The 24,850-nt window shown below is 35.8% G+C and overlaps 1 protein-coding gene across 8 annotated transcripts in view; it reads right to left on the bottom strand.

Moving 5' to 3' along the window:
- CDK13 (cyclin dependent kinase 13) overlaps nucleotides 1–24,850 on the bottom strand; it is a 150,316-nt gene that overhangs the window by 69,683 nt on the left and 55,783 nt on the right. For all 8 annotated transcript variants that reach the window (XR_010322776.1, XM_064290153.1, XM_023544245.2 and 5 more), the window contains exons 3-5: nucleotides 21,630–21,800; nucleotides 20,045–20,184; nucleotides 18,188–18,358 (exon numbers count right to left, since the gene is read on the bottom strand). Coding sequence is in view for 7 of the 8 variants with exons in the window: in XM_064290153.1 (XP_064146223.1) it covers nucleotides 18,188–18,358; nucleotides 20,045–20,184; nucleotides 21,630–21,800 (482 nt within the window). In the remaining variant the exon portion in view is untranslated. The remainder of the gene's footprint in view (nucleotides 1–18,187; nucleotides 18,359–20,044; nucleotides 20,185–21,629; nucleotides 21,801–24,850) is intronic.

Below are 24,850 nucleotides of genomic sequence, written 5' to 3'. Positions count from 1 at the left end.
ATAAACCGTATATATCTGTTGTCATTGTTGGGTGCCATTGAGTCCATTTTCGACTCATAGTGACCCCATGTAACAGAGAAGAACCAGCCTATAGGCTTTTCTAGGCTGTATATAAAAGGTATAATTTAAGTAGTTTTGATGTGGGAATACACCTATAAAACCATGAGTAAAATCAACATAATGAACACATCCATTACTCCCAAAAGTTTCTTTGTATTTATGGAATTCATTTTTTAATACGAAAATTGGATTAAACTTTACATAGTCCTTCATAAGCTTTTCCTAGTTAATACAGAATGTATAATTTTTCTTATCAATGAAGTTTTACAATAATATTTCTATAAAAAAATATATATAGCTATATAGCATTCTATAATAGTAATATATCACAGTTCTGTTCAATAATCCCCTTTTAATAGATATTTAGATTGTTTCTAACTTCTTGTCATTAGAATCAATACCATGAAGAACACCCTCATAGCTATATGTAAAGTCATGATTACTTCCTTAAACAGTAAAACCTGTGAAGCCGAAACCTGTACAAGGCAGAAACCTGCCAGGGAAGGAAAACAAATATTTTCCATCAAAAAAAAAAAAACAACAGAAAAGTGTTAAGACTGCACCCTGTCAAAGGTGGAAAACTTGCGAGACTTGGAAAAAACAAGGCAGTCTTATCGAGTCCCAGCTCTCAAAGGTTTCACTCTATATATTTTTAAAACAGAATTGCTGAATTAAAGAAGAGATTACGTTTTAAGGAATAACTGTAACAGCAACATCAACTATTTATACACCATTTAGCATGTGTTGGGCACTATAAAAACAAACCAAGACATTCAGGTAGCTAACAGATACATGAGGAAATGTTCACGATCATTAGCCATTAGAGAAATGCAGATTAAAACTACAGTGAGATTTCATCTCACTCCAACAAGGCTGGCATTAATCCAGAAAAAAAAAAAACACAAAATTAATAAATGTTGGAGAGGTTGTGGAGAGACTGGAACACTTATACACTGCTGGTGGGAATGTCAAATGGTACAACCACTTTGGAAATCAATTTGGTGCTTCCTTAAAAAGCTAGAAATAGAACTACCATATGATCCAGCAATCCCACTCCTTGGAGTATTTCCTAGAGAAATAAGAGCCTTTACATGAAGAGATATATGCACTTCCATGTTTACTGCAGCACTGTTTCCAATAGCAAAAAGATGGAAGCAACCAAGGTGCCCATCAATGGATGAACAGATAAATAAATTATGGTATATTCACACAATGGAATACTACACATCGATAAAGAGCAGTGATGAATCTGTGAAACATTTCATAACATTGAGGAACCTGGAAGGCATTATGCTGAGTGAAATGAGTCAGCTGCAAAAGGACAAATATTGTATAAGACCACTATTATAAGAACCTGAGAAATACTTTAAACTGAGAAGAAAACATTCTTTTGTGGTTACGAGAGGGGGGAGGGAGGGGGCATTCACTAATTAGATGATAGATAAGAACTACTTTAGGTGAAGGGAAAGACAGCATACAATACAGGGGAGGTCAGCACAATTGGACTACACCAAATGCAAAGAAGCTTTCTGATTAAACTGAATGCTTTGAAGTCCAGTGTAGCAGGGGCAGGGGTCTGGGGACCATGGTTTCAGGGGACATCTAAGTCAATTGGCATAACAAAATCTATTAAGAAAACATTCTGCATCCCACTTTAGAGAGTGGTGTCTGAGGTCTTAAATGCTAGCAAGCGGCTGTCTAAGATGCATCAACTGGTCTCAACCCACCTGGAGCAAAGGAGAATGAAGAACACCAAGGACACAAGGTAATTACAAGCCCAAGAGACAGAAAGGGCCACATAAACCAGAGACTACATCATCCTGAGACCAGAAGAACCAGATGGTGTCCGGCTACAACCGATGACTGCCCTGACAGGGAACACAACAGAGAACCCCTGAGGGAGCAGGAGAGCAGTGGGATGCAGACCCCAAATTCTCGTAAGACCAGAGTTAATGGTCTGACTGAGGCTGGAAGGACCGTGGTGGTCATGGCCCCCAGACACTCTGTTGGCCCAGGACAGGAACTATTCCTGAAGCCAACTCTTCAGACAGGGATTGGACTGGACAATGGGTTGGAGAGAGAAGCTGGTGAGGAGTGAGCTTCTTGGATCAGGTGGACACTTGAGACTATGTTGGCATCTCCCGCCTGGAGGGGAGATGAGAGGGTGGAGGGGGTTAGAAGCTGATAAAACAGACACAAAAAGAGAGAGTGGAGGGGGTTAGAAGCTGATGAAACAGACACAAAAAGAGAGAGTGGAGGGGGTTAGAAGCTGATGAAACAGACACAAAAAGAGAGAGTGGAGGGAGAGAGCAGGCTGTCTCATTAGGGGGAAAGTAACTGGGAGTGTGTAGCAAGATGTATATGGGTTTTTGTGTGAGAGACTGACTTGATTTGTAAACTTCCACTTAAAGCACAATAAAAATTATTAAAAAAAAAAAACCCCAAACCCACTGCCATCAAGTTGATTCCGACTCATAGCAACCCTATAGGACAGAGTAGAACTGCCCCATAGTTTCCAAGAAGCACCTGGTGGATTCTTACTGCCGACCTCTTGGTATAGCTGGGCACTATGCCATGCCCTTAAATACTCTCTACAGGTTATAACAATTTTCACTCTCCAGCTTACATGACCAATTTTTTTTGTAAATCCTTGCCACTCACCAAATTAACCACAATGTAATTCCAATCAAAACTCCATGGATAAATGGTAAATATTTTTTTACACATATAGTAAAACCTATGAAAGCTGGAACCTCTATAAGGCGGAAATGTGTCAGAAGAAAAACTCAGGTATTTTCTACTAAACAGAGGGCAACAGAAAAGTCATGGCTGTACTCTGTCAGAGGCAGAAAACTTGCAAGACCCAGAAAAACAAGGCAGTCCCGTGGAGTTCTCACTCTCACAAGTTTCACTGTATTTACCACAATAGAAACAGACGAACAAACACAACACAAATAAACCCTCCATGGATAAGTTTTCAGACCTCATAACCATCTACAACAGTAAATGTATGAGAACAGAAAAGATTTGGCAGGTGGTGGGGATCTTTATCTACCAGAAATTAAAATATACTACAGGGCTGCAGTACATACAAAAGGATCAATGAAACAGAAAAGCCCACAAACATGTAGGAACTTTATACAGCATAAAGATGGCAGAACAGTATAAGATAAAAATAATTTAAATAACTAAATATTTTTTTAAAACTACAACAGAATTAGAAAAAAATACAGAAAAACAGCTTATAATTTTCCAGAGGGCTAGGCCTTCCTAAAAATGAGACAACCCCACAAAAACAAAGAAAAGCCTGACAGACATGACCACGTAAATATTCTTAATAACAGAGAACACAGAAAAACAAAGGGAAAGGAACAAAAATTGGAAAAATGTGACACGTGTAATACACAAAGCACTGATATACATAATGTTATAAATCTCTAATCAATAAGAAAATACCAAACAGCCCAATAGGTAAAGGATAAGAATGGACAATTCATAGAAGAAATGGCAAAATATGGGGGAGAAAAAAAAGTTTAACCTTACAAGAAGGTAAACAGTTTGGCAAAATCTGTTTAAATTTTATCAGATGGGCAAAAATGTAGAATTAATAATGTACTGTTTCAATAAAGTACGCAGTCACACAATTTTGCTAAGAATGTAAATTACACTAAGCTTTGTTGTAAGTCAATTGAGCCACACTATTAACACTAAAAACAGTCACATCATTTAACGTAGCAATTCCACCTGTAGGAATTTATCCTACAGAAACACATCCACCAATATATACATATTTAAGTTTAATGGTGTTTGGGAAAGCACTGTTCGTAGAAGCTAAAAACCAGTAACCTAAATATTCACCTATAGGAGAATACCTAAGAAAATCAAATCCAAATCACAAACTACAGAGCACTACCCAGCTTTTTAAATGAACACATGACACAGAAGGATGTATACTGTCCAGAATACTGCATATTATATCCTTAATTTTGTAAAAAATTAATGAGTAAATAACACATATGCTTGTTTTATATAGAAAAATGTATGGAAAGAAACTGAAGAAGGGGAAACTCTGGTGTCTCTTCATTGTTCGCCCAAGTATTTGCAAGTGTCAATGCATCTGTTGCCATTTTTCTCTCTTCTATTCATTTTTTATTTATATACTTCCAGCCACCAAGTGTTACTTTTATAATGTATCTAAAAAATCAGGAGGAAAGCTCTTTAACAAATTTTACCAGCTTTTAACAGGTAAAATATGTATTTTATTTAAATTACATTTCTTTCACTATAGTGTTGCTGAATATTATAGTGCTGACTTTTGCTTACATTTACTGTCCAAAGTACAGTTAAGTTACGGTTCATATTTTTCTTCAACATCAGATGATGTTTTTTATCAGATGATAAACTTCTTAAGACATGATACTTGGCATAAAAAAAACCCAAAATCCAGTGCCATTGCGTCAGAATGACTTGGCATAATACCCTCCGAATTCTAACATCTGGTTTTCAACAAAACTCCAAACACAAACTAAGATAATAAAAAACCTAGTCTCATGTGGTATTTGCATATTAAGTCTCTTTTGTAATATGTCACATTAAGAGTGATATCCTACCAAATTACCTCATGGAATCAAACAGTCAAAAATCGCTTTAAAACAAAGAAAAGAATGTAAGGTGGCAGGGAAACTAGATTAATGGAAATGAAACAATTAGAATGGAAATAATGAGAATAATAACACATTGTGAAGAATATAACCAATATCACTGACGATTTCTACAGAAACTGTTGAATGGGAACCTAAACTGCTATGTAAACCTTCACCAAAAACAAAGTATTATTTAAAAAATGAGTGATACTCTACCATATACGTTGACTCTAATGGCAAGCAGAAAAACAATGGTAAACTACTACACAGGTAAAAGTACTTCACATATTCTCTCACTTTAAGCCTCACAACAATAACTCCAAAAGTATTACCTCCTTCTAACATGTAAGATGCAAGAGACATTGATTTGCCCATGATTATTCAGCTACTAAACGGCTAGAGTAAAACTACCTCGCAGCCTGGTTGTTCTATCCTTCTTTCCACCAAGAAGAAACAGAAGTGAATTATTAGCTTCCTTGGAAAAAGCTCGTAACCACATAGCCATATGACAACTACCTTGTGGTTTACATGCCCTAAATGGTGACAATGCTCAAATGATGCTATGCCACTTCCACCCCTCACCACCCACATCCTCTCTATGTCTCTTCATAGTTGGACACAGTATTCTCAATGTCAGAGAATCTCTTCCTTCCTTCCTTACTTCCCCCTTATCTCCATTTCTAACCTACGCCACTGCTTCTGCTATTTGCATCTCTCTTATTGCCTGCTGCTGAGTCACTCTTCGGTCTTCCTTTCCCTGATGCTTCCCTCCTACCTAGTTAGGTTTGACCCCAATCAGTGAGCTCACTTTTTTTCCTTCTGGTGGTTAACCAATCAACCACAGCTAGTCAGATGTGACTGTACTTTTTGATCTTCTTGACTTTTACTATTAAGAATACAGCCTGCTGTTCAGCTTTCAGAAAAGACTTTTCCTTTTTTTTTTTAAACTTCTGCATCAGCACCATTTCTGATGCCTGATCATATAATGCTATTCCACTATAGGACTGAAACTAAAATACTCCTTTCTTCCAACATTCTATCTTCTCTGCCTAATTATAAACAATTACTCTGCTAATAATCTATTTCTAACTTCACAACCAATATACCACCAAGCCACAATAATAACAGTCAACTTTACCGTGTCTTACTGTGTGCAACATTCTAGGTTAAGTGCTTCACACATATTATCTCATTAAACATAACAAACCAATGAGTTTGCTATTACCACCCCATTTTGCAGATGTACACAATGATGGAAGCAAGGATTCAAACTCACGCTTTTAGACATTATGCATATTGCCCAGTGCAATTACCTTGTAAAATGTGCACAAGAAGAACTCATTTCTTGTTTGGGTATTTAGAAAACATTAACTAGGAAAAGGCACCCCACTAGGGAAAGGTACCCCTTTCCATTGCCACCCACTTCTTCCCTTACTTTCTCATTGATTCCTTTTCCCTTAACTCTGGGACGATCCTTTTGCCGTAGATCATCCACTGGTGAACACCTACACCTACACATTTATGTTCACTGAACTCTACATATCAACACATGGTGTTAACTACATTTCTTTGTGACTCAAAGATGGAAGTCATTTTTAAGATTAATTTTTTTCCTTTAAAAGCTTTATTTGACATGAATTTAAAGCATCTTCTTATATCCTTTACTGAGTGTGCAAAATTCATAATCATAAAAGGTTTGTTATTCTGGGCCAAACTCCACTCTGTTTTATAAATATTTTCTTCTCAATTCAACTCAACAAACATTTATTGAACACTCACAGAAGAAACACATGGACAGCAAGAAAAGCAGATGGCTGGGTAGTCTTTAATTCACTCAGAAGATGAGCATTCTTACTACATAAAAAATATATTTAAAATTAACTTAAACAGTAGTATCCTAATACAAAAATGGACAAAGAAGATTAATAGGTTATTCATGGATAAAGAAATGCAAATGGCCTCTAAGTGCATGAAACTGCTTAATTTTATTAGTAATTTAGAAGAAGAGGATACCATTTTTTGCCAACCAAAATGCCAAAGATTAAATAAAACCACCATTAATGCTAGTGAAAAGCACCATAATCACTGCAATTTTGGCTCTAATGATCTTTCCTAGTCTCATCTTGTACAACCTCTCCAATACTTACCCTCTCAATTTAGTTATTTTCATCAGAACACTATCAAATTTACTTTTGTTGTTTATGCTTTTGGTGTAATACCTAAGAAAGCTTTGCCTAATCCAAGGCCCTGAAGATTTACTCCTATATTTTCTTCTAAGAGTTTTATAATTTTAGCTCTTATATTTAAGTCAATACTTTGAGTTAATTTTTATATATAATATGAGGAAGGGATCCAAGTTCGTCCTTTTGCATATGGATATTCAGTTGTCCCAACACTATTTAGTGAAAATACTATTCTTTCCCTAACAGAATTCTCTTGGCGTGTTTGTTGAAAACCAGCTGATGGTTTATCTGAAGGGTTTATTTCTAAAATTTCAATTCTAGCCAACTCTTCCGACACGGATTAGACTGGACTATAAGACAGAAAGTGATACCAGTGAGGAGTGAGTTTCTTGGCTCAAGTAGACACATAAGACTATCTGGGCAACTCCTGTCCGGAGGCGAGATAAGGCAGAGGGGGACAGGAGCTGGTTGAATGGACACAGGGAATAGAAGGTGGACAGCAGCTAGGAATACATAGCAAGGTGGGTGTAGGTTTTTGTATGAGAGGCTGACTTGATTTGTAAACTTTCATTTTAAGGCACAATTAAAAAAAACTCAATTCCAATCTTTTGATCTATATGTCTTTATTTATTCCAGGCAATGGTGTTTCAGTGGTAGCATTTTCGCTTTCCAGGTAGGAGACCTGGGTTCGATTTCCACCTGATAAACCTCATGCATAGCCACCATTCATCAGTGGAGGCTTGTGTGTTGCTATGATGCTGAACAGGTTTCAGCAGAGCTTCTACACTAGACAGATAGGAATAAAGGTCTGGTGAACTACTTTTGAAAATAAACCCATAAAAACCCTATGGATCATAGTGATTGTTTGGGCAAACACAAGTACCTTGAATTTCCATATGAATTTTAGGATCAGCTTGTCGATTTTTGTAAAAACAGCGGCTGAGATTTTCATCCGGACGGCACTGAATCTGTAGATCTATTTGTGTAGTACTGCCATCTCAACAATACCAAGTATTTTTATCTATGAAGTGTCTTTCCATTTAATTATGTCTTCTTTAATTTTTTTCAGTCACGTTTTGTAGGCTTTCAAAGTACAAGCCTTATACATCTTTTATTAAATTTATTCCTAGGTATTTTATTCTTTTTAAGGATATAGTAAATGTTTTCTTAATTTCATTGTTCATGGCTAGTGTACAGAACTACAATTGATTTTTTTATATTGATCTTCTACCCTGCCTCCATGCTGAACTCATTTTTTAGTGGATTCACACACACACATATATCATATATACTAACTAGAAATAGTTTTACTTCTTACTGCCTCTTTTTAACTGCTTTTTGTTTCTTTTTCTTGCCTAATTGCTGACTAGGGTTTGAATAGAAGTGATGAAGTTAAAGAGAAGTGGTGAAGCAGTCACCCTAGTCTTCTCCTGATCATAGGGGAAAAGCAGTCAGTCTTTCACTATCAGATACGATGCTAGCTGTGGGTTTCCCATAAATGCCTTTTATCATGTTAAGGAAGTTAACTTATATTCCCCGTTTGTTGAGTATGCTACACAAATGTGAGACTATAAATTGGCACAACTTTTCTGTAAAACAACTTAGCAATATGTGTCATGAAATTTCAGAGTTCAAATCCTTTGCCCCTGTGAATTTCCACAAATCTATTTTAGGTAATAATCAGAGGTGTAAAAAAAAAAGTTTTAGGTGAAACGACTTTCAGAATGTGAAGGAAATCTGGGTCCAATGTCTGTGGACCCACTGACTTCTAGAACTGATGGAGTATCTACTAATTATACGAGACATTTATCCCTCACTACTTCATTTCTAAGCAAAACTGCAATTCAGGGTTGATTAGGAGGGCTTTTCCTAACAGATAAAGTCTCTTCTTTGGTTAAAGTTATATGAATAGCTGCAGGCGTCTGCTAGAATCTCTAAGTGTAAAAATTCAATATAGAAAACAGTAGTGAAGTATCTAAAAGAACCTAAATATGAAACCATGTAAGAATAAAATACGGTACACGCAAGTGACATATTTTCCTATTTATAAAGCATGTTATTAAAGATGGTCTTAATTAAAAAGGAGAACCCCAGTGTGGGAACGAATAATCACATGTATGTGGGAAAATGGAGACTAGATAAAAGAAAAAATGATAGCGATAATATCTTGGTTATTTTATTTTCTTTATTATACTTTACTCTTCTAGTGTACAATAACATGTTACTTTTATAATCAAGTAAAGAACGCCTGTACATTAACATATTCCTCTCTCCTCCCCTGCCATAACCACCCCATCAAAGGTATTAACACCACATAGTGATAATATTAAAACAAAAAGAGGATATAGGATCTCAAAACTAGAAATCCCTAACTGGTACCTTAACTGGAAATTTCACATAAAATTCTAGATACATATAAAATGTACAACTCAGACTGTTTTTAAAAAGTTTTATGTTTTAACCTAAGTGCCCATCAACAGATGAATGGATAAGCAAACTATGGTACATAAACACAATGGAATACTACACAATAAAGAACATTGATGAATCTGCAAAACATCTCAAAATATGGATGAATCTGGAGAGCACTATGCTGAGTGAAATAAGTCAATCACAAAAGGACAAATATCATCTGAAATCACGATTATAAAAACTCATGAAAAGGTTTACACAGAGAAAGAAACAATCTTTGACGGTTACTAGGGAGGGAAGGGATGGGGAGGGAAAACACTAACTAGACTACAGGTAAGTAGTAACTTTGGTGAAGGGAAGACAATACACAATACTGGGGAAGTCAGCACAACCTGACCCAGGCAAATTCATGGAAGCTTCATACCAAAACCAAACCAAACCCAGTGCCGTCGAGTCGATTCCGACTCATAGCTACCCTATATGACAGAGTAGAACTGCCCCACACAGTTTCCAAAGAGCACCTGGCGGAAGGTTCATAGACACATTCAAACCCCCTGAGGGATCAAATTACTGGGCTGAGGCCTGGAGATCATGCTCTCAGGGGACATCTAGCTCAACTAGCATAACACAGTTTATTAAGAAAATGTTCTACATCCACTTTGCTGAGTAGCGCGCCTGGGGTCTTAAAAGCTTGTAAGCGGCCATCTAACATACTCTACTGGTCCCACCCTGTCTGGAGCAAGAGAGGATCAAAAAAACCAAAGACACAAGGGAAATATTAGTCCAAAGGACTAATGGCCCAGAACTACCACCGCCTCCACCAGACTGAGGCCGGCTCAACTAGATGGTGCCTGGCTACCACCGATGACTGCTCTGACAGGGATCACAATAGAGGTTCCCCAGCAGAGCTGGAGAAAAATGTAGAACAAAATTCTAACTCACAAAAAAAGACCAGACTTAACAGTCTGAGAGAGACTGGAGAAACCCTGAGAGTATGGCCTCCAGGCACCCTTTTAACTCAGTAATGAAGTCACTCCTGAGGTTTACCCTTCAGCCAAAGATCAGACAGGCCCATAAAACAAAACAAGACTAAATGGGCACATGAGCCCAGTGGCAAGAATGAGAAGGCAAGAGGGGACAAGAAAGCTGGTTAACAGGGAACCCAAAGTTGAGAAGGGGTGAACACTGACATGTCGTGGGTTTGGCAACCAATGTCACAAAACAGTATGTGTTTAAATTGTTTAATGAAAAACTCATTTGCTCTGTAAACCTTCACCTCAAGTACTATAAAATGTTTTATGTTTTATACAAGGACCCAGGCTTCACACTACACACAAGAACAAATTCAAAATGGATTAAGGGCCTACATGTACAAACTAAAACCATAAAATTCTTAGAAAAGCAGGGGCAATGCTGTCAAACCCAACTTTCAATAATGAATTATCTAATATAATAACAAAAGTGCAAACAGCAAGAGATAAAACAAATACACAGGAACTCATACAAATTAAAAGCTTGTTCACCAAAGACTTTATCAATGAAGTGAAAAGACAATCTACCAAGTGGGAAAATACCTTTGGAAATTATATATCTGATAAGAATCTTAACTAAAATATATAAAAACTTCAAAAACTTATTAACAAAAAGACAAATATACCGGTCACGAAACAGGCAAAGACCTTTCACCAAAGAGGACATTCAAATAGCCACCAGACACATGAAAAGATGCACAGCATCATTTGCATCAGAGAGATGCAAATCAAAGCCACAATGGGATAATCATTTTACTCCCACTAGGACAGCTAACGAACGATGTAGGGAAATTGGAACCCTTACCCGCTGATGGTAGGAATGTAAAATGGTAAAGTAGTTGTGGAAAACAGTATGGCAGTTCCTCAAAAAACTAAAAATAAAAACTATCATAAACCAACCAAAAAACCAAACCCATTGCTGTTGAGTTGATTCCGATTCCAGCCCTAGGTATACACTTGAAAGCAGAGACTCAAAAATAGACTTGTACACCAATATTCACTGCAGCACTATTCACAACAGCCAAAAGGTGGAAACAACCTCAATTCGCATCAACAGATGAATGGATAAACAAAACGTGGCACATACATACAATGGAATACCACTCAGCTAGTAGGAGAAATTAGGTCTTGGTAAGTGCTACAGTATGGATGGGGCTTGAAGACATTATGCTGAGCAAAATAAGCCAATCACAAAAGGACAAATATTGTATGACCTCACACATATATAAAAAGACAAGAAAATGTAAATTTAGAAACACCAAAGTTTATTAGTGGGTATCAGGGGCAGGAAGAAGGGGGGAAAGTGGGCTTAATGGTGATGGGAAAATCGCAGTGATTAAGGGTAGGGTTGCACAGCCCATTATCTTTAATTGCTGTCAGTAAGTTGTACATCTGTAAAAAGCTGAACTGGCAAAAGTTACGTTATAGATTTATTTCCAACAATGACCAAAAAAAAAAAAAAGAACACAATATCTACTGAGGCTGCTTACGTACAACCAAACACTTCATGGAATTTGGTTCCTTGGTTTGGAGGTTTAGGGTCATAATTTCATGGAGCATCCCAATTAATAACACGTTATTAGTGTTATTGTTGAACACTAATAACGTGTTTAGTGCTTCTATTCTATCTCCTGGTTCACTGCGTAGTGCGTGGGGTCTTAAAAGCCTGCAACCAGCTATCCAAGGCACAACAATTGGTCTGTATTTACCTGGAGCAACAGAGGAAAAAGGAGTGTCAGGTAGAGGATAAGGAATGTGTAGCTAACTGCCTCCATGAACAACTGCTTCATTCACCCATAAAACCAGGACTGGATGGTGCCCAGTTACCATTCCTGAACATTTTGATCAAAGATTTCAAAGGAGAATCCTGATCAAATGGGGGAAATGCAGTACAAATTTTCAAATTCTCATGGACTCCAGACTTTCTGGAGCCATGGAGCACGGATAAACCCCTGAAACTACTGCTCTGAGATAATCTTTATACTTTAAACCAAAAATATCCCCTGAAGTCTTCTCAAAACCGAACAGTAGTTTAGCTTAACTAGTAAAAAATGGTCTGCCTTAAGCATTGTGCATATGAGATCATCTATATGGGATCAAACTGACAACAGCAGTTCAAAAGATTAAATAGGAGCCTTAGCGGGCAGTAACTTTATGTTAGTGAAGGAGGAACTACTCAGAAAAGGAGGGTGAGAATGGCTGCACAATCATGTAACCAATGTCACTAAATTTTACATGTAGGATCTGTTGAATTGGTGTATGTTTTGCTGTGTATATTCTCAGTAACAATAAATAAAATTTATGAAAATTTTTAAGTTGTATATGATAGAATAACACAATATAGGCAGCTCTAGTTTAAAAAACAGTTTAAACTTACAAATGATTTTCAACCCTGACTCAACATGCTATTGGAGGAGGTTCCACTGACATAGAAAAACTTCATTTTACTAAAATAACTTAAGAATTAATTTCTTTCTTAAAGAAAAAAAAAAGGGGGGGAGACCTATCTCATAGTTGCTAGAAGCAGAGTCTTTTCCAAAGCACTCTTCTTTTTTGGTAGGTTTCTCAGCCTTCATTGCTTCAATTTTTTCACTTCTTTTGAAACTTAACACCTACAGTTGAAATTCCAACAACTCAGATTCACTGAGTTAACAATAAGGAAAAATTTCTAGGCTGAAATAAGTTTCTCATTCCTATGTTAGCCTGATTTAGGTCTACCAGTGCTGACCCTTCTGATTCTCAGAAACTCTGTTTTTCTTTTGCACTCTTTCTCCAATCAGGCATCTCCCCTTACTCACTCACTCACTGGATTAAGAACCACATGTTACTTCTTTCTATAACCCTACAGTCTACACCAGCACTTTTCAACAGAATTTGCTCAGATGACAGAAACGTTACATAGCTGCACTACCCAAAATGGTAGCCACTAGCTACATGTAGCTACCAAACCCATTGCCATCGAGTCAATTTTGACTCAAGCAACCCTAAGGACAGAGCTGAACTGCCATAGGGTTTCCATGGAGCGGCTGGTGGATTTGAACTGCCAATATTTTGGTTAGCAGCTGAACTCTTAACCACTGCATCACCAGCGCTCCACATGTTGCTACAGAGCACTTGAAATACAACTAATGCAACTTAGAAATCGCACTTTTTAATTAAATTTAAATAGCCACAGGTGGCTAACGTCCTCTGTATTGTCGGCCTAGGTCTAGAACCTGGCAAACCAAACCCAAACCCACTGCCATTGAGTCGATTTCAACTCATAGCGACCCTATAGGGTTTTCCAAGGCTGTAAATCTCTGCGGAGGCAGACTGACGCATCTTTCTCCCGTGGAGCCACTGGTGGTTTTGAACCACCAACCTTTCACTTATCAGTCGATCGCTTTAACGACTGTGCCACCAGGGCTGGCACAATAAACATTTGTGGAATAAAGAAATGTACAAATCAATCAATGTTGCTCTCTTCCCAAACCTTACAGGAAAGCAACAGGTCTATAATGTGAGATTCAGAGTTTAAATGTTTAAAAATATGAGATAGGGTAGGTAATTTTAGGGGCTATGCCAATCTCTCACTTCCTTTCATTGCCTCCTAAGTCAAGTTATGAAGTTATGAGTTAAAATGCCCTCTTCCCACCTCTGCATTTTATTCGTTCATTTAGTTACTTGTATTTAATGATAATCTACTGTGTGCTGCACATTTTGAATAAGAAGTAGAATAAAACTCAGTCCCTGCCCTCAGGTACTTCTGTGTGAATAGGGCACGAAAGCATAAAGGCAATCTGAAACAGAAAATACTATTACAGAACTATATATAGCATGCAATGCAAGCACCGGGGGGCACCTAATACTACACATGGGAGTCAAGGACTGTAGAGGAAGTGGCATCTGAGGACTTCTTCCCTATAACAAAGAATACTTTTTCAGAAGCATTTACTACAAAACATTCTTTTGATTTTTATGGAAATCTTCAATTAAAAGAGTGCTCAAATTCCTTCATACAAACACTAATATTGAAAGCATTACAGCTAAATTACTTTGTATAGAGTAATTACAATACTGGCTTTTAGTTGGCCAGGATACCATGCTAATTTTAAGTACCAAAATGCTATTTTGGTGGATTGATACTCTTGTTTCAATGGGTTTTTTTTCTTTTTAATCAGACATTGAAATATTTACATCTTGAGACTGAAATCAATGACTGAAGTTTTTATTATGTACTGTGTATAATTATAGAATTTAAGAAAAAAAACTTCTCTACCCAGAGAATTATAAGCTGCATTAAAAATTTTAATTGAATATCATTGCATTTATTCAGAAAGCATCTTTCTTTCTATAAATTCATAATCCTCAGCTGGAGGAAGAAAACAAAGTAAAGCTTCTGTTGCAAAACAATTCAAACTCCAAACTTTTTGAACAATAAAATATGAACAAGACCGTACCTAAGTTAATACAAGTAACTGCATCCTACCCTCCTTCCATACATGAAGAACTAAAGATAGAAGCAGGAAATGCATTTTTGAAACAAAAATTCCAACTTGCCATCCATAAAAAAGATTTGAGAAAGGCAAAAAAGTTCAAGATTCCCTTAAAATTATTAAAAGGAGATGGGACTGCCTGAAGATGAAGTAGAGTCAGAAGAAATATTTAGAATTAGCTTATCTCCAGAACATTCCCCCAAGTAGTTCAGAAAAAGCTTCTTCAGCATCTGTGAATTTTTGCACAAAAATACACTCATGATTTGGTGATACTACTTAAGTCTCTGTTTAAGGACAACAATTTTTTAAAGACTTTTAAAAGGCTCTTTCAATTTCTCATGATTAATTTTTCTTTATTTTTTAAGTAGGAGTAGTATTTTAAAATTACTTTTATGATGTTTATCTTATATAGCTAATGGCTTGTGTCACAATGCTAGATATTTTTAGGTTTATAAGTTCACATTTTTACTTGATGTTTTCTATTATTTATAATTTCTTATTTAAATTGTTTTAAGTACTTATTTTACCTTTTTTATGTTTATGCATTCTAATATACTTGTAGTAGACTAATCCACAACACTAAGTCAAAGTACCAGTAATGTCTCTCTGCCCCGGCATGGCAATCACTATATATTTAGTATAATATCACACAACCAGCGTGCTCAGGATTAGGACCCAGGACTCCAAACCTAGCTCCCTTTTCATCAAATCATGCTACCTCATCATGGTTCCCATCAATATTATAAGATTCATAAATAAGGATTATGCTTTACTTTTATACCCCCTCACATTCCCTAATACATTTAACTAATATTTTGTACATAAATGTAACATCTAACATAGTAAAATACTTCCTTACTGGCCATGACTCATATAATTACAAACTGGATTATGGTGGGGAAAAAGAAGGTGAAGGTGTAAATATATGAAAATCTATGATTTGTAAAATACAGTACTAGGCCTATAGAGGAAAAAAAAAAACAAAGCCTTTAGAGAATTTATAATCTGATAAAGAAAATAAATTTTAAGCATAAAATAATACAAGAAAAATTATGTATACTTCATACGTTCAGAGGTGGTAGTCTTTTTATAACAAAAGTGTTAAAGTAGAAATAGAATCATAATAACTGGAACTCATTTATTCATTCAACAATTATTCGCTCAGTACCTTCTATGATCCAGCCACTGAGCTAGGTATGGAGGGTATAACAATGACTATAACAGGTATGGTTCCCATCCTCATGGGGAGAAACAAATAAACAAGACAATGAAATTATCCTTTCTTATTGGGAAAGATTATAAACAAAGACTAGAGTTTTAAAATTGTGTGTCTATTTATATGTGGAAAAAACTGGAATGCTGGCTCAAAGTCTCACTAATAAATGGAAGCAATATCAGGCTAAGACCTAGAGGTTGAAAAGTCATACAAACAGGACAGCACGCAGGTGAACGTGCAGGGTTTAAAGCTCAGGGAAGTAGCATGTATGAAGCCTTTGGGCAGAAGGAGGTCTCTGGCATATGTGAGGACCCAAAAAGCCAATGTAACTGAAGCTTGACAAACAAGCAGAAGAATAGCATAGTTAAAGAAGTAGGCAGGGAGCAGATCACAGGGTTCAAGGAGGCAGGAGGTCCAGGGTATGCTGAGGAAAAGCAAATATGCCAGTCTGGCTGGAGTACTGGGTTAACACACACACAAAAAAAATATTTGCACACCACCTTCACCTATAAGGTCTTAATTTAATCCTTCCAACACAATAAAAGAGATAATGTTTCCCTTCTATGGATAAAGAGATAAGATTCAGAAGGGCTAACGGTCTTGCTAATACAGTCAAAGGCTAATAAACTAAGTCTCAAATCCAGATATATCAAGTCAAACCCATACCCTTTCTAATAAACAACTAATCAACAGATAAGGTTAAAAGGCAAAGTAAGATTCTTAAATGTCAGGCTAAGGAATATGGGCTTTGCAGCACAAAACTGATGAACATGACATTAATTAAAAGATTATTTTGGTTATTTCTATATTATATATGAAATACTTTCAAACAGAAGCTCCTTTATTCAAAATAATTACCGTATGTTACATCAATTTCAAACTATATTCCCCAGAAAAGCAGTAATGAGAGAAAGTGAGAGAGATGAGCAGAAAACAAATACAAATGAGGTGGGGGGGGACAGCTGTGGGGAAAAAAGGCTACGTACTACCTTCGATGAGGACATACTTATTCAATCTGTTCCATATTAGATTTAGTCTGAAAAAAGAATTCTGCTATTTGAAAACCACAGATTATAAAGTAAGTCAACTCTGGTTTGGAAATCTTACTCTAAAGATCTAAAACATACTGGCAAGAGAACTTTCTTACAGTCATTTATGCCCTATGATATACCCTATGAAAGCTAGTTTTATAAGCAGGCTAATTTCTTTGCAGCTTTCTGTTAAAAACCAATTATATATTATAAGTATATAAGCATGTAAGTATAGTTTTTTAGAGGTAATTTCAAGCAGCATTTTCAAAGAAAACTTTTAGAAATAATATATATGCCTACCATAAAATTTCCTTGAAATTAAGGCATTATAACATAAAAATATGGAATAAAAATACTCTACTATCAACCATTTTTCAATCACTAAAAAATGAAGAGTAAAATTATACATTACATAACAGAGAACCCCTGAGGCAGCAGGACAGCAGTGGGATGTAGACCTCAAATTCTGATAAAAAGACCAGACTTAACGGTCTGGCTGAGACTAGAAGGACCCCGGAGGTCATGGTCTCCAGACCTTCTGTTACCCCAAGAGAGCAACCATTCCCAAAGTTAACTCTCCAGACAGGGACTGGACTGGACAATGGTACAGAAAATGATAATGGTGAAGAATGAACTTCTTGGATCAAGTAGACACATGAGACTATGTTGCAATCTCCTGTCTGGAGGGGAGATGAGAGGGCAGAGTGGATCAGAAGCTGGCCAAATGGACTCGAAAAGAGAGAGTGGAGGGAAGGAGTGTGCTATCTCATTAGGGGGAGAGCAACTAGGAGTATACAGCAAGGTGTATGTAAATTTTTGTCTGAAAGACTGACTTATTTGTAAACTTTCACTTAAAGCACAAAAAAAAAAAAAATTATACACTGATGCCCAAAAGAACAAACAGTACTGCTTAATACTTTATGTATAATTATGGTAGGTATGCTGACCAGACTCAAAAACCACTATTAAATAAAATGATTCTTCAATTGTATTAAATTTGAAAATGCAGACTTTAACATTAGGGCAACAGAATTTTATGTAACTGATAATTTCACATGGTCAGTACCTATAGCAAAATATACAGGTGAGCAACATTATCAATACAGAGAATTGGTTATTTCAATATGTTAACATACCTTTGTCTTTCTTAAAATCCAAAGCATCTTCTTTATCTGTCACTATTTCCTTCATATTGATAATACTCTGATGGGTAAGCTGCCGAAGAATTTTAATTTCTCGAATTGCTGTAATCGGAAAGCCTTCCTTTTCATTATCTAGACGTACTTTTTTTAAGGCTACCATTTCTCCTATTAGAACATTAAATAAAACCAAGTTACCACCAAACTGAATGACTTTTTCTTAATTTAAATTTATCTTATAATTTATGCTCCTACCTCTTCATATTACAACCCATAAAATATATTTTAATTTTCAACATACCAAATGATGATATTTAAGGTTCGAGAAATTAAGTGTTTGGTTAAAGTATGATGCATTAATCCAAATCACAGAACACTAAAAAAAACCTGTACTTATCGTTGTCGAGTCGATTCCGACTCATAGCAACCCTACAGGGCAGAGTAGAACTGCCCTACAGGGTTTCCAAGGAGTGGCTGATAGATTCAAACTGCTGACCTTTTGTTTAGCAGCAGAACTCTTAACCAGTATTATGTAACTGTTAAAAAGAATAAGGTCGGTCATATGCACTGTTACTTCATCCTCTCCAAGATAGATCAAGTGAGAACAGATACTGAATAGTGAGTATATTACATTGCCACTTGTTTTGTTTTTTTTTTTAAACGGGGAAGTGTAAATATACTCATGTATAAAATTTCTCTGAACAGATGAGAAGATACTGTACATTGTGCAAACAAGAAAATAAGCTCTGACATATTAACTTGCCCAAAGCTGCCCAGTTACCTAGTAGTCAAACTGGGATTCAAAACCTGGTTTAGCTGTCTCAAAAGAATGTGCTCTTCCCACTGTGCTGAACTGCCCCATAATTTAGCTATGAGTGATAAACCACACACAAAAATAAAACTCTGTTATAAGAAAAAATTCACTTTAATAAAGATTTCTTCATTCCACTTCTTTGAAGAAAAAAGGAATTCTGTACTTGCAAATTTTCCAACAGATGGAAGTTTATCCTTTTAATCATCAAAATATATTTTACCCATTTTTTATGGAAGTCTTCCTAGAATATAGTATGATTCTTTAATTATTAAAGTTTTAAAAGTTAAAATTTAATCTCTTTTTGATAATACAAAATCATCATCATAAGTATCAATGCTCTATGCTGTAATTTTCTTCAGGAGTTTCTAAGCAGAAGGGCACCTTTCCTCTCCTCTACTAAGTGGCTTCAAATACCTGTGCTATTTTAATCTATTGGTTTATTTCAACAAGAAATTATGAGTAAAGATTAATGACTGGCTCTATGCAATACCTAGTGAAGTACATAGCTTCTGCACACAGTCTAGGACACAAATTACTTCTTCCTCTGATGCCTGGCCTTTTAAACTTTCTTCCAGGTTCCTGATTATGTTCTGAAAGATTTAGCTGCAAAACCTGGCCTCCAAGTAAAAGGTGATTTTTACAGGAAAAAAAATTTTTAGGCAAACTGAAAGTGTTATGGAGGTCTAAAAAAAATTTTTACTAAGAGTAATTATCTGGTCAAGACACATTCTTCTCATGATGACTAGCAATGTAAGAATTATTCACAATAAAGCAAAAAAAAAAACTAAATTCTACCATACAGCAAGCACATCACAAATTCTAAAGAATCACTTCTAAATGTTTCTGTAAATATACCCACTTAAACGTTTTAAACGTACTCTTTATTTTATGTAAGCAGATATACAAGATAAATAACAGCATGACGGAACTCATAATTTAACTTTTGTTTTTCGAAAATTCTTAAAGCTACACTTTAGATGAGAAACACAAATTAAATACATTCCACAGGTTCAAAGACCCGTAGTACTTGGCATTCTTACCAGTGTCTTTATCCCTGGCCTTGTAAACTTGTCCATAGGTACCTTCTCCAATAATTCCGATGATATCAAATTTATCCACACAGCGTTTTCCCCAGTCAATGTCTTTTTCTTTGATTTCACCATAGCGAGGCCCACATATTCTATCAAATATAGTTCTGAAGTTTTTATATACAATCAAGCAAATTAAATAAACTATTTCATAACTCATTACCCACCCTCCTCCCAATCTTATATCCTTTATTTTTCCCCTCACCCTTGTATATTCATGATCATCTATCCAAGACAAGTAACAGTGATTTGGTATTATATCATGAAAGTCATGGTATCATTTCTCCAGGCTGACTCTTGTGTTCTGTAGACTAGAGCTTAAACTGGGAAAGAGAATTAGTACAGCTTATATGAAGCAACACTAACAGCAAGAGACAAAGTTCTCTAACCAACCTCCAGAAAGTTTTATTATTGATTCACTGACTGTATCATGTATGTATACAAGTACATCTACATGTATGTGAATATGCATATACAGATATATATAAATACACACACATACATGCCTATAAAAAAACAGAAGTTTGATAGTGAACATTAACAAAACATAACTATAAAACTTATTGGCAAATTTAGACTTATGGCCGGATGTTGTAATTTTAAAAATGGGAATAACAGGAAGTAGTTTTTCAGCCTAAGAAAGCACAAAAGTTATTAATATAATTTACTCTTAGGAATCCACACTTAGGCATATATATACGCATACATACATATATATGTAAACCTATAAATGCAAAGATATATAAATGACAAAAAGTATATTCTTCATAAAGGCATATTTTAATATTCTGATAGTTCATAACAATTCAAGTAAAAAAAATGAAGTGAAATTACCCGAGAGATTATTTTTAAAAATTTTCTAGCTTTCTACTCCATACTAGAATATGACCTCATATTTACACCAGGCTCTACTGAACAGCAATTCTAAAACGAGATTTAACTCAAAGTCTAATTCACACTTGCCCTCAGTTAAACAGAAGTAAAACAAGAAATCAATGCCCTCCCCTCCTTAACTGACAAACAGATGTTAGAGAAAAGCATTACCTCTAGTTGCTTACTTGAGGCTAATTTAGGATATAGATTTCAAACCTTCTTCTACTCCACTTCTTGCAAAATGAAGAATGCATTGAATTATGGGGGAAAATAGAGCTAAAAGCAAAGGAAAACACAGCAGCTTGCCCATTATTAATTTTGTATGGGCTCAATGAAAGCTGACTTCCACCTCATTTAATATCAGTGTTTCCGTATTATTTAAACATTGTAATTATAGAAATTGTCTTTAACATATAAATATCCCAAGAAATTAGTAACATTACAAACTGTGAGAGAAAGTTAAATTTGGTTTTTATTAAATATTGTGAATAGGTACGCAAGCGATTATGAATTTTTTAAAACGCTGTAAGAATTTATTCATACGTTTAAGTTGAAAGAATGAATACACTTTATTATTTTAAATCTTAATTTGTGTTTTCTAATTTTATGATTATCCAGAATCATTTCTGGTAAATTTAAGAGCAGGTAGAAAGCAAGCACATACTTAGGCCTCCTTTTACTATGTAACTGTGTTGCTGCTTTCTTCTCCTCTGGACTCTTTGATAGATCATCTCCTCCTGGTAGCTCAGGGGGCAGTGGTAAATCAGCAAGCAAACATCGTAGTTTCTTTTCTACCTCTTTTTTAACTGCTTTTACTGAAATATTTCCTCGTAGGCTAAAAAAGGAGTAAAACAAAACACAAAAATTTGTTTAGTTGAGAAATACAAATGTGGCATGTCTTACATTTAAGTGGCATGTAACAGTGAATTTTCTGGAGTGTTTCACATTGTAAAACACTAATCTAAGTTTCTTTATATTCCAGCTAAGGTAATGCAATATATTCAACTGCAAAAAACATAATTCAGGGATAAAAATGATACAAAGTTATGTTAAAACTAAGAAAAATCTGAACCAAGTATGGACTTTAGCTAACAATAATGTATCAACACTGGTTTATTAACTGTAACAAAAGCACCACACCAATGTAAAATGCTAATAATAGGGAAACTGGGTGCAGAATGTATGGGGACTCTATCTTTGTAATTTCTCTGGAAACCTAAAACTGCTCTAAAAAAAGGTCACTTTTTAAAATGATACAGAATTACACAAAACTGAAAATTAAAACTGGAAGACAACTGCTCATGCCTTGCAGGAAAATTTGTTAGTTTTGTAATACCATTTGGTTTGATTTCGGTAGACAGACAAAAGTTGTTTTGTTCTAACAAAGAAATAAAACCACACGCTATTATTTATTTTGCCCGTTTAAATAACCACAAATAACAAGTAATTCACCCTCACCCTTTTCCAGGGTTAATTAAATTTTCTGAATTGAACAATGATTCTTTTAAAATTTTTACAAGGCTCGAGCGTACTATAAGGAGCCCTGATGGCACAGTGGTTAAGCGTTTGGCTGCTAACCAAAAGGTTGGCTGTTCAAACCCACGAGCCACTCCCTGAGAAAAAGATGTGGCAATCTGCTTCTGTTAAGATTAAAACCCTATTGCCGTCCAGTCAAAACCAAACTCATAGCAATCCTATAGGGCAGAGTAGAACTGCCCCATATGGTCTTCAAGGCTGTAAATCTTTTTTTTTTTTTTTTCCCAATTTTTATTGTGCTTTAAGTGAAAGTTTACAAATCAAGTCAGTCTCTCATACAAAAATTTATATACACCTTACTATATACTCCTAGTTGCTCTCCCCCTAATAAGACAGTACACTCCCTTCCTCCACTCTCTCTTTTCATGTCCATTCGACCAGCTTCTGACCCCCTCTGACCATTCATCTCCTCCAGATAGGAGATGCCAACATAGTCTCATGTGTCTACTTGATCCAAGAAGCTCATTCTTCATCAGTATCATTTTCTATCCCATAGTCCACTTCAATCCCTGTCTGAAGAGTTGGCTTTGGGAAAGGTTCCTATCTTGGGCTAACAGAAGGTCTGGAGACCATGACCACCAGGGTGCTTCTAGTCTCACTCAGCCCATTAAGTTTGGTCTTTTTACGAGAATTTGGGGTCTGCATCCCACGGTTCTTCTGCTCCCTCAGGGGTTCTCTGTTGTGTTCCCTGTCAGAGCAGTCATTGGTTGTAGCCAGGCACCATCTAGTTCTTCTGGTCTCCGGGTAATGTAGTCTCTGGTTTATGTGGCCCTTTCTGTCTCTTGGGCTCATAATTACCTTGTGTCTTTGGTGTTCTTCATTCTCCTTTGCTCCAGGTGGATTGAGACCAATTGATCATCTTAGATGGCCGCCTGCTAGCGTTTAAGACCCCAGACACCACTCTCCAAAGTGGGATGCAGAATGTTTTCTTAATAGATTTTATTAAGGCTGTAAATCTTTATGGAAGCAGACTGCCACGTTTCTCCCATGGAGTGGCTGGTGGGTTCAAATCTCGGACCTATCGATTAGCTGCCGAGGGTTTACCCACTGCAGCACCAGGGCTTCTTACTCAGCTTTAGAAGCCCTATGAGGAGGTTCTGCCCTGTTCTATAGGGTCACTATGAGTCAGAATTGACAGCAATGGCTTAGTTAGCTTATTATAGTTACAGGTGAAAACATAAGCAGTTAGTTTTGTACCTTTTATGAATCTGCATTCATAAAAAAGCTCTGATTTTTAAAGTATATCTTAACTGATTATTTTAAACTTTGTAAACATTATAAAATCTGTTATCTAATATAACACATTGAAAGAAAAAACTATGATAAGAATAAAATTTAGACTTCATATACGTTCATAGTAGTTATGAGCCCCATGAAGAAAAAATTTAGTGACCCTACACTACTGTTATAAAATTACTAAAGATGTTATCAATGTAAATCATTTAATTATCACTTTTTCTATTCGTGTAGAACTTTAGTATTATTGTAAAACAAATGGCTCCTTTAATACCAACTGATAAAAAATATCAGTATTAATAAAATTCCGCCTGTTCTTCACAACTCCGTGTTACTTACTAGAAGGTTCTTTAACAGTGAAAACACGTTCAAAAAGAAAGTGGTTTGTAGTTTCAAAAAATATTCAGTGTGCCAGGGATGGTGTAAAGCACAAAAGATTTAACAACAACAACAACAAACACATCTGAAACACCTCCTGCCATAAAGGAGCTTACAGTCTTTTGGAAGACACGGATAAGCAAAGCAACAACTTCGTTCAGAGGGATAAAGTACTACTAAAATGGATTCCCAGAGTCATGTGGAAACACTGGTAGCTACATCAGATTTAAAAGACAGTAAACGCTTCTTTTTCAAAAAGGTAGCACTTGAATACTGTCTGAAAATATGCCTATTTAAAATAATTTTAGAAAACTGTCATCTCTATAATTAGGTTTTAGTCAAAAACTCATTTGTTTGAAGATTCAGATCAACATTTTTTAGAGGGAAAAGTTAAAGTCTTAATTCTACTGGATGCTTTGAAACTTTCAAAATAAAAAATAGAAGAGGGAGATGGATACAACAAAATGAAAGGGTAAAAGCTAGTGGAATACCGATTTGCAAAATCAAGAGGCCCTACAAAACACACACACCCTTTTGCAAATGTATTTGGGGATATAACAGTGGAAGTTCAGAACAACGTCACCAATGGACAAAGATGTGCTTAAAGTAAGCAAAGATCAAAAGCTTTCTTCATTCAACCTTAAAATATGCAGATCATTCATCTTCTTTAAAAAGATTTTTAAATTCACTGTGAATAACAGTTAAATAAAACTACGCTCTGTATTCAAGTTTCCT

This window comes from Loxodonta africana, chromosome 8 (genome assembly GCF_030014295.1).
Source record: "Loxodonta africana isolate mLoxAfr1 chromosome 8, mLoxAfr1.hap2, whole genome shotgun sequence".
Classification (NCBI taxonomy): Eukaryota; Metazoa; Chordata; class Mammalia; order Proboscidea; family Elephantidae; genus Loxodonta; species Loxodonta africana.
The sequence above is the reverse complement of the archived record's forward strand: the minus strand, read 5'-3'. Positions and strand labels throughout refer to the sequence as shown.